Below are 10,877 nucleotides of genomic sequence, written 5' to 3' on the forward strand. Positions count from 1 at the left end.
TATACCCAAAATTACCACCTAAGTCTCATGGAACATGCGAGTGCTGCTAGTGGCAAGGGTAAATAAATTATGGAAGGCACATGCCGGTACATCAAACAAAGGAAGTACTCAAGAGCAACAGAGTCGAATACAGAGTATAGTTTCCTCGATTTACTCGGAGGCTATCGCTAAAAACATACATCATCGGTTATGACAAAGTTGCGATTCCTACAGGCTCATTAGACCCGTAACATGAGTTGATCACTCAAAAATTTGCTGCCGAAACCTCTCATAAAAAATATCACAACATCGATATCAAAAAGACTAGTGCATCGAGATTTTCAGATTAATCGACAAAATCACCACTGTTCTTTGAAGACAATGTGTAAGGAGTGAGTATTTTTGTCAAAAGTGGCAAATCACTTCCAAACAGAACAGTTTTCTTTACAAAAATTCTTCGAGAATAGTTTCAAATAACTTACATACAAACATTCGGATGCAAAGGTGAATTGTTACATCACTCATGCGGAGTCGTATGCCTCGGAGCTGATTTCAAACCTGGCAGCAATTATGGAGGCAGGAACTTTCACAAGAGGTATATATTGGCTAACGTCACCATCAGCTCCTGCAATAGCCTCTAAATCTAGTGAAGGATGTCGCGACAATACTAAAGAAAGTACCGACTCGACTCCTGCAAGGAGCTGACAACGAACCAACTTGCGGACCTTCTTGTCTTTGCTAAATTTTGACATCAAAGTTAGCAAAGTTGGAGGAATTTGATTCAGCGAAAACATCGTCTTCCATATCATCCTCAAACCAGTATAGCATTTGTCAAAAAATTGGTGTACTTGACGTACCCGATCTTAAAACTTGGCAACAATGACAGCTTTTCGCTTGTCCGTCCAGAAAACCTCTTCATATCGTGAAAGGTTGGTTAAAGCAGTTACGCGATCATGCACTCGCTTGTTTTCTTCAGAAAGATTCAGGGCAATAACTAGTGGAGAGCAAGATTGCAAAAAGAATAGAAGTGAAGGGATAATTTTCTTTTTTAAAAGAGAGTACCAAGCACTTACAGTTTAACTGTCGGTAGCCTTCTGCAGCTCGTCTAAAGCATATCGCTCTGCATCGACAGCCATTTCCCCCTTTTCTTTATAATAGCTGCCACGGCATGGAGATTACGCATATGTCTTTCCATCTGAGAAATTCGGGTCATCATACGTTGCAACCGATCATTTCAGAGTCACTAGGCGAAGAACCTTCGATAAAGGAAGGAACAGGGGCCACCTGCAAAAATTACATCGTCGAGTGTCAAGGAATATATCTACTACTGAGAAGATTCTACTCCCATCGGGAGCACACCATCGGAAACAAGGAAATTGTAATTAAAAAATAAGAACTGGCAACATCGCTAGCCTGGAATCCATTACAAGAGAAAAGGCCTTAAAAAAGGCATTGTTCGAACCAAATAGACAAAATTACAATACAACAGAGAATTCAGGGAGCTTGGATCTATGTCGATGAGCCTGGGACAGCTCCTCCAACAGTTGGCCTGTTTGCCGATACTAATTCAAGGAGCCGCATTGCGCATTTACGTGATGATGCCTTGAAGGGGCTAAGGTCGATAGCCAGACCGTCTGGACCCTTCGGCAGCTCTTTCGTCAGTAGTTCCATCTTAGCCTTGAAACCGTGCCCCATTAAAAGCTGGAAAGCAAGAAAAGCACCGTAGGTACGTGAGGTACTTTTGAATACCTTGATGTTGCCTTCGGTGTTGACGGAGAAAGTGTCCAATGTCTTTTGCTGGTCTGCCTTGGGAAGGATCATGGCGTGCAGTCTCGACAGGACCGCCTTGTTCTTCTGAAGAAGCATACGGACGCGGTCGCTAGATTCAATTGCCAAAGAAATGGCATCAGCTAAAGAGTCAGCCAGGAGCTTGCCCGTGAAGCCAGAAAAAATATCGGCGGCTTCTGCAAAAAGTAAAGGCAGAGGTTAGAAGCCAATAAAACTGAACATGGAGAATTAGAAGGCAAAACAATAATGTTACCAAGCAAGGCCATGATGGATTTCTACAGCAGATCCTCTTTTTCCTTCTGTCGAGGTTGGGCTTCAACTTTCTCCTTCTCTTCATCCTTCAGTTTCTTCTTTAGCTGATTAAGCTGTTTTCTTAAAGCATCAGCTTCCTGACGGTTCATTAAGCATCATTTTCGTAACATAGTTTTGCCGAAGGTTCATTTTTTAAATTAATTTTAAAATTAAGTTAGTTTTATCCGAATTTGCCATTTCGAGGTGATGCGACCTGCCACCGTATGAGTACCTGTGAATCTGTGATCCGTTCAACGCCTGCCCGTTCTGACCGTCGCTGCCGCGGCACACCGGTCGCCCCCTGCCGGCCGCTTGTTTATTCCTCGCAGTTCGCGACTCGTCAGTAAACAAGTTGAACTCCAAACTATATTACCTACTGATGATGGCTTAGTTAATCAGGAAAGGTAGTACGTAGGAGGAGGAGGAAAACAACAGAGCAGCTACGTACACAAGGTCGTCGTGGCAGGGGCAGCGTGTTGGGAGCAGCGCCACGCCCACGCCATCAACCCAGGGAGGGGTCTCGTCTCCTCCTCCCTGACGTCCTGGCCGGAGCTGCCTGTTTCTGTCCGCCTCTGCGTGCGTGCGTGCGTGTGAGTGTGCGTCTGTGTCTGTCACTGCCGCCGCGGAATAAATAAGCCACCTCCGCCCCGTCCCGACCTTCTCTTCTCTCCTCTCGCCTAGCTCAGCTCGTCCATGGGATTAGGACCGCCTTGACTTTTCGCGTCCTTGTCCATGTTGAGTGCCGCATCTGCAACCCCCTGAGAGAGAAGAATCCCTCTTGTACCCGGCGCCGGCAATCTTTCGTCCTTGCTTGCCGTCTCTTCTTGCATCTTGCTGCCTGGCATTGGTGGGCGATGGGGAACTGCGCGGCCAGCGGGGAGACCACGGTGACGGCGGCCGGCGGGGACGACGACGGCAAGAAACGTCGGAGGAGGTGGAAGGCGCCGCGGGAGGACCAGCTGGGGATGGTCCCCGGCCGGATCTTCTCCAACGACGGCCGCAGCCGCACCGCCTCCGTCTTCACGCAGCAGGGCCGCAAGGGGATCAACCAGGACGCCATGCTCATCTGGGATGTAAGCTACTAACCGATTACCCGAAAACCACTCCCCGTCTCTCTCTCTCTCCTTCCTCTGCTTTCCGTTTCGATGCGGTTGCCGATTGACTGGTCCCTCGGCGATTGATTCGGCCGGCGTGGTCAATGGCGCTTTTCTTTGCGGCAGGGGTTCGGCGGGGAGGACGACGGCGTGCTGTGCGGGGTGTTCGACGGGCACGGGCCGCACGGCCACCTGGTGGCGCGCAGGGCAAGGGACTCGCTGCCGCTCAGGCTCATGTCCGCCGCGCGCGCCTCCTCCAAGAACGGGCTCGACATGCCCGCCGCGGCCTGGAGGAAGGCCTTCGTGCGCGCCTACAAGGCCATGGACAAGGACCTCCGCTCCCACCCCTCCCTCGACAGCTTCTGCAGCGGCAGCACCGCCGTCACCGTCCTCAAGCTCGTACGTGGCATTCCTCTTTCTCTCTGCCCCGTCCCGTCCCGTCCCGTCCGAGCACAAATGTCAAATCACTTTTCTTCTGCCTCGATCCCTGTCGACTCACGGCCACTTCTCTGCACGCAGGGCTCGGATCTTTACATGGCCAACATTGGGGATTCGCGCGCCGTCCTCGGCTCCAGAGACGCCGTCGCCGGCGGTATGGTGGCCGTGCAGCTCACCGTTGACCTCAAGCCCGATGTGCCCAGTACGCCACTACCCACAGTTAATTTAATTTCCTTGTGCGTGTCATTTGGTGCTAACTGTGTTATCTCAGGCGAGGCGGAGCGGATCAAGAAGTGCAGGGGCAGAGTGTTCGCGCTGCAGGACGAGCCGGAGGTGCCCAGGGTCTGGCTGCCGTTCGACGACGCGCCGGGCCTAGCCATGGCTCGGGCATTCGGGGACTTCTGCCTCAAGGATTACGGCGTCATCTCCGTGCCGGACTTCTTCCACTGGTCTCTCACGGACAAGGACCAGTTCGTCATCCTTGCGTCCGATGGGGTAATTCAACACTTCAACTCACTCTTCTCCGATTTCTTTGCCCCTAAAGATTGGCTGTTGGTTATTCCTAGTATTTGCCCGTGCAATGGCCCAGATATCTCCGTCCCAGCAAAATCTCGCCCCTTTCTTGCTGTCGGAACTAAATTAGTTGCAGTGTCAATCTGTCACACTTTCGCATAGGTAATGTAGTTAGCCTCACATGGCGGGCCTAGAACATCCAGGGCGGCTCGGGCATTTCATAGAAGCTGCTCCAAGAGCCTTATAATAAGCATACAAGTATTGTATGGATGATCCAGTCTTTTGACTTCAAAATTCTACACCTTTCGGGATTGGTTGCTATACTGTCATGATGACAGGGGAAATGGTATTGATTTCCGCCGTCTGTGTCTTTGTGACTTGCTGCATAAATAATGATTAGCCAGCTGATCACACTTCCTTGCTGCATGGTCACCCACCTGTTGTTGTCTGCTGTGCTTCAACTGTTAAATCTTATCCAATTTCAACTTGACATGGCTGATTGATTTAACCCTTGTGATGATATCACCAGCATTTAGAAAATTGAATTAGTAGCATAGTGACTGCTCATTGCATCTGCATGAGATAGAATGTTAATTCTTTGGATCAATGTCTTCTTTCCTTCTTAAGGGTCCATGCATCTGAAAAAAAATGTTGGTTTACATCGGACTAATTCATACCAGCACAAAAATTCTTATGGTCAATGACTCTGTCTGATTATTTTGCTTGTAAATTCTGCCATTTTTATAGTTGATGATTGAATTGAAGATTTGTCAATTACTTAAGGATGGATAATCTGACACCACTTTTTTAAAAATTGGGAGGTTCTGTGTATTAGTTTTTTGTAGTGTTTGGGGACTTCAACATATTCAGGAACTTGCATTATCTTTAACGGTCTAGGCATTTAGTACTCATAGAGGTCACTGCTATAATGCGTGGCGACCCGTTGAAGTTTAGAGTGCGAAGTTTAAAGTGCATGATGGACCTACTGTGGTTGAACGAGTTTATCGTGCTGGATTCTGCTGGGCAGATTTTACACTGGTGATCTCTTCCTCTCTCTTTTCTTGCTGCATTCCGTGTCCATACAAAGTTATGTTTCATTTTCTATTTAATTATAGCACTGTTGTGCGTGCTATCCAGTAGACGAGGTGCACTTTGAGAAACTACATGATAAGCAACTCATCATATTAAAAGTTCCCTTTGTATGCACTAAAGGATGTTGGTGTCGAATATAAATAACGTACGCCACAAAAAGTAAGGCGTTGTCTTTTGATTAACTTTTATACCCATTGAACAAATGATTGTAGTTTGTGTGGAAGAGTTGCCACTCCTACCACTGGAATGTTCACTAAAAAATATCTTTATCAAACAAATGATCATCAGTCGTTATCTACCTAGTTCTGTTGACAGCCGTTGCAAATTATAAATAATGCTTTATTGGTTCGAAACATTGAATCAGCACAAGAACAGATAGTTACTTGGTCAGAGCCTTTTAGAGTTTTCCATTTGTCCTATCATCTATTCTTGTGGGGACATATCTCCTTTGTTTCCTTATAGTTGTACTTTAGGAAGAAATACAAGATGAACATACACTTGTTTGGCTTTATATATATGTCTGGATAGTTTGTACTAATGGAAATCATGCAGGTCTGGGATGTCCTGAGCAACCAAGAGGCTGTTGACATAGTGTCCTCCTCCCCGAGCCGTTCAAAGGCGGCAAGGGCTCTTGTCGAGGCAGCTAATCGTGAATGGAAAACAAAGTATCCAACATCCAGGACTGATGACTGTGCAGTCGTTTGCTTATATTTGGATGGCAAGATGGACCATGAGCGTGATTCAACCGCCTCTATGGATAACATCAGCATTGAGGATGGTTCGGTCGCAGATCCTAACGAAGCACAGGAACAACAGGAGCCCACCTTGACTCGTAATTTCACAGTAAGGACAGTTCCGGGGAGTGCTCAAGAGAAAGCTTTGTCCGGTGTAGACGCTAAGATTTCTGGTGCAGCTGACGATCATAATTGGTCAGGCCTCGACGGAGTTACACGGGTGAACTCGCTCGTCCAGCTTCCCAGGTTCTCTGAGGAGAAAGCAATCGGCTGAGGAGCTGCCAGCACAATTCTAGCACTCTTACCCCCCTTATTTTCCTGGTTGTTTGTTGTTCTGGGTTTAGCTTAGTAGTCAGTTGTTTCAGAGAAAATTGTAGAAATGAAACAAGCTTCTGATTTGATGTGGCGCTGTACTTCTTAGCAAGCCTCCCGGAGCTGCGTTTAGAATTTGGGTTGCGCCTTTGAACCCAGCAAAAACTGTACATCTTGAGTGAGAAAAGTCCACATCTTCAGGTGTTGCTCAATCATTTATGAAGATTGGTGGCGCTCCTGGAAGATTAAATCAAAGCAACGCATTTGTCTGAACACTTTTGTGCAGTTTTGCTGGGTTCAAACGAGCAACCGATGATCCTAAGCACAGTGGCCGCGAGGCACGCCAGGCCAGGGATCTGGGATGATACTATTGTCGGATGATCTGGACATTTCCCACTGGCATTTGCTTTCTAGAGGGGTGTGATGTTTAGACTTTTTCCCGGTGTAGCTTTTGTTGACAGCAGGCAATGCGCTGTGTCGGGTTGCCGATTTGCTAGCCGTTTTGTGCCTTTCCCGTTTCGCTTTTATTTGACGTGTCTTTTTTTTGTACAATCATTTCTACGAGGAATCAGTGTCACCCCGATGTGAATGAGTATGATTACTGACTGATAAGTAGACGTTTTATGAAAATAAAATGGTATAGTACCTCTTACAAATGAATTATTTACCCTAAATGATCCTTAATCAATTTTTTTAAACGGAGGCAAAATCTTTGCCTCATCTATTAATTAAAAAAAACGCTCAGTTTTTAGGAGAAAATCAGACGAAAATCTACAACACAACACACCAACAACACAAGTGGACTACTCTCAAAGCAAGCAACACCTAAAATAACAAACTTCCACACAAAGAGACGGGAATCATCCATCAATTACACGGACCCCTTTCCAGTGCTGTTATTTTTATTATTATACTCCTAAGATACTCTTTTACCTTCTGGATTTTGCACATCAAATTCTTCTCCGCTAGGAGGCAAGCAATCTCCTTGCTAGAGCCGGGACTAGTTGCCTCCAACCTGACCGAGAAGGCCACAAAGCTATCTAGCAAAAAGCACATCAGAGTTAGGCACCAAAGCACCAGCCTCAATGAACTTGTCGCCACAATGGCTTGGCTCCGCCGGCGGTGGTGCGGAAGCAACCGCCAATGTCACAAGCGAGTCTGCATGCAGATGAACCATCGATAAAAGACGATATGGGTCCTCACACAACTCATGCAGATCGGGCATGGTCTGGATCACCGGCATGGAACCATCGATGTCCTCGCACTCAGAGGCAATTGGCACAACAGGTTGCAGTGAAGGGTCGCACGAGGGGAGAAACAACCAAAGAAACGTCCCCCAACCAACCTCTACTCCCTAGGGGCCTTGTCAACAACGGCTTCATCACTAGCCTTGGACTCCATCATAGTGATTGCCTAATCATCATCAACCATAGAGGACTCACAAGAAACAAAAAAGTCTGCACGCTCACCAGATTAGGTAACACATACCAACAAAAGCTTGAACTTTGCCACCTCCCTAGGAAGGGGACGAGCCACCTCTTCGATGCGGTCGGCGACAAGCTGAAGGAGCTCTGTACAGTTGCGTCTGCGAAGCAGAGTCAAAACTGGCGCATGCATTGGAATCTTTGCAACACCCTGAGAGGGAGCTAGGAGGCTCCACCAAAATTGGCGACGAGTGGCCCACAACTTCAGCCCAACTATGGGTCGGCGCAGGTTGACATGGCTGGACATACGGGGAGTAGCTCCTCTGTCAAGGAGCACAGGTGATCGGAGAGCGAGCGCGAGCGGCCAGAGAGAGAGAGCGCAATAATCTTGTCGATGCTTAGGGCGGCGGCAACAAATGCATCTAAAATAGTCACGACATGCGCTGACCTGGTGGCCACGCTCGAGGCAGCGGAAGCACCTTCCACGAGCCCAACGCTTGAAGGCGAGGCTACACTCTAGACCTTCCCTCGACGACTCGGGGGAAGCGCCCTGGCCGGAGTGGCGCCCCCGACCCACATGCTCCCAGCCTTCCTCAGCTTCAATAGAGGCAGAAGTAGCAGAGAGGCCGCCGCAAGCTAGCGTTGAAGGACCAAGCAGTCGAGTCTCCATGTTCTCAGGCGTTATCTCCTTGACGCGCAGATCATCGGTACCCTCCATCTGTTGGAGATATGCCCAAGAGGCAATAATAATAGGGATTTCTATTTTCGTGCCCCTGGTTCGTTAGTTGTACTCAGTTTTCCCCAGTCCCTTAGTTTTTCCTCAGTTTTCTCCTCCTCTAGTTTGAAACACGCACAAGTGCTGGAACGGCTGGTAGCCGTCAGGTCAGAGGCCTTGACCGTTAGTCTGACCGGGTGGGGCCACACAGGGGCAGCTCCTCCCTGACCGTCTCGTGCTGACGGGTAGGGTCAGGAGACACGTCGGAGCAGCCATCCATCTATCGCTAACGTGTGGGCCGTTTTATTTCATGATTTTATACGCGGTGCCGCCAATGACAAATTGGGCCGCTCTATAGGGCTGCCGCAGCCAATGACCAGTGGGGTCGTATATTTTTCAGGAAAAGACATATATTTCCGCTCTGTGGGGTTGCCGCAGGCAATGACCAGTGGGGTTGTCTATTTATTTAGAGAAAATCATATATTGCCGCTCTGTGGAGCCTCCGCAGCCAATGACCAGTGGGGTCGTATATTTTTCAGGAAAAGGCATATATTGCCGCTCTGTGGGGCTGCCGCAGCCAATGACCAGTGGGGTCGTCTATTTATTTAGAGAAAATCATAAATTGCCGCTCTGTGGGGCCGCCGCAGCCAATGACCAGTGAGGTCGTATATTTTTCAGGAAAAGACATATTGCCGCTCTGTGGGGTTGCCGCAGCCAATAACCAGTGGGGTCGTCTATTTATTTAGAGAAAATCATATATTGCCCCTCTGTGGGGCCTCCGCAGCCAATGACCAGTGGGGTCGTCTATTTTTCAGGAAAAGACACATATTGCCGCTGTGATATATGTATTTAGAGAATATCATGGAGAGAAGCAACAAGTTCGCTAATTAATTATTCTTAAGCTAGACCGGAGAACCGCTGGCAGCTCGTTCCGCACCGTCGGACGGAGCAGCCATCGCCGGCGCCTCGTCGCGCCGCCGGCTCTGTCCCCCGGTGGCGTCGGACGGACTGCGGCGCTGCACGTCAACCACGGTTCCAGCACTTGTTTCGTCCGCACGCATTGTACCCACCGCCGGAAAGTCCGCCGCAAGCAGATCCGCCGCCCACGATGACCGGGATTTTTTCCGCGCACCAATTGGTAGTATAGCTTGGTAAGACCTCCGCTTCTGCCTCCCCCGCCCCCTAATCGATTCGGTTCCCGTAATTTATTGGAGTTTGCAGGTACGAAATAGTCCTCAATGTCTGGTCGTAGCGGGTACACTGGCAAGGGTGGGGATTCGATCATGTCGTGGCCACGTTCTACTTCTCCTACCTCGTCGGAAGTGCAGGTATCTAGCTTCAGCTCTCTGTATAACCGTTGAATTTGAAGTGCCGCCATGGCCTGTTGGAGTGATTTCAGTTGTTCTTTTTTCCATTATTGTTACAGTTAGCCAGGCAAGCCGATGATCCATGGTACATTGCATACCAAGATGAATCAACCCAGTGGTGTAGCCAGAGGATGGATTTGGAGGAGAAGGTGGCCAATTTAGGTGATGAATTGGCCCGTAAAAACCTGATGATATTCGAGCTGAAGCGTGTTGTGGAGGAAGAAAATAAGAATTCACAGCTTATTCGCAAGGAGAAGTTGAGAGTTGAGACAGATCTTGCCGTATTTGATCAAGTGGTAGAAAATCTAGAACATGAACTTAAAGTGATGGGAAAGGAGAAAAGTAGATTCATATGGGCAGTTTTATTAGGTGTCATCCCTGTCCTAGCAGTTATGTGGTTCTGGTAGACGATTTAGTATAGAATTGTTATTCAGTAAATGGCTCTAACCACTGTATTTTGTTGTGGCTCTAAGCACTGTATTTTGGCGTACAATTTCCTAGCTGTGCTAAGTAATGCGCACGATAATTTTAGCATGCATGAACATTTTATAAAAGTGAAGGGATCCCAAAAGTGAAAGCATGTACCAGCCTCCGGATCAAATACATATCAATATCTTCCCAATCAAGTTGGGATAGAATTCAAATCATACATACGGATGTACATGGACACATCAAGAACGTGGAGAAGCTTTTTTGAGACTGAGGTAGTAGTTCGAACAATTTTATCCCAATTGGAAATTGAAAAATACAAATTTATCATAATTTATCCCAATTTGCGGCATCGAATACGGCCACGCAGCGATGGGCAAGAAAGGCCGGGACGACGGGCGGCTGAGGGGTGGTCATCTGCGCCATCCGCCGTTGAAGCGATGTTATCGGCGATGGCTTCAATGTTCGTGGCATCGATGACCACTGTCGGAACCGCCGCTGTCTTGGTGTACTTCATCAGCGACGGATCTGCGGAGGGCTGGATCGGCGGCTTTGCAGCGTGGTTGTAGACGATGGCTTCAATTGTCTTGGCATCGATTCGCACTCTCGGCACCGGAAGTGAGACATCAACAGGCTCCGACATTGAAGGCTGGGTCTGCGTCGTCGAAGCGATGTTGTAGGCGATGGCTTCAATGTTCGTG

The 10,877-nt window shown here is 48.3% G+C and overlaps 1 protein-coding gene across 2 annotated transcripts; it reads left to right on the forward strand.

The window, feature by feature from the left end:
• The first annotated feature begins 2,634 nt into the window (after positions 1-2,634).
• LOC127333032 (probable protein phosphatase 2C 64) lies at positions 2,635-6,514 on the forward strand. Of its 2 annotated transcripts, XM_051359351.2 has the most exons (5): positions 2,640-3,131; positions 3,279-3,551; positions 3,672-3,792; positions 3,862-4,085; positions 5,748-6,514. In XM_051359351.2, exons 1-5 carry the CDS (start codon positions 2,913-2,915, stop codon positions 6,201-6,203), a joined length of 1,293 nt encoding a protein of 430 aa, XP_051215311.1. In that variant the 5' UTR covers positions 2,640-2,912; the 3' UTR covers positions 6,204-6,514. The 2 variants fall into 2 exon arrangements, with proteins under 2 accessions (XP_051215310.1, XP_051215311.1); XM_051359350.2 differs by having other exon boundaries at positions 2,635-3,131; positions 3,672-4,085.
• The last annotated feature ends 4,363 nt before the right edge of the window (positions 6,515-10,877 follow it).

This window comes from Lolium perenne, chromosome 2 (assembly GCF_019359855.2).
Source record: "Lolium perenne isolate Kyuss_39 chromosome 2, Kyuss_2.0, whole genome shotgun sequence".
Lineage (NCBI taxonomy): Eukaryota > Viridiplantae > Streptophyta > Magnoliopsida > Poales > Poaceae > Lolium > Lolium perenne.

Excerpts from the sequence above, each read along its gene's own strand:
- LOC127333032 (XM_051359350.2), top strand. The coding sequence starts at position 2,913 with ATGGGGAACTGCGCGGCCAGCGGGGAGACCACGGTGACGGCGGCCGGC. Across the intron at positions 3,132-3,278 it reads ACGCCATGCTCATCTGGGAT|GGGTTCGGCGGGGAGGACGA; the intron begins GTAAGCTACTAA and ends TCTTTGCGGCAG. Across the intron at positions 4,086-5,747 it reads TCATCCTTGCGTCCGATGGG|GTCTGGGATGTCCTGAGCAA; the intron begins GTAATTCAACAC and ends GAAATCATGCAG.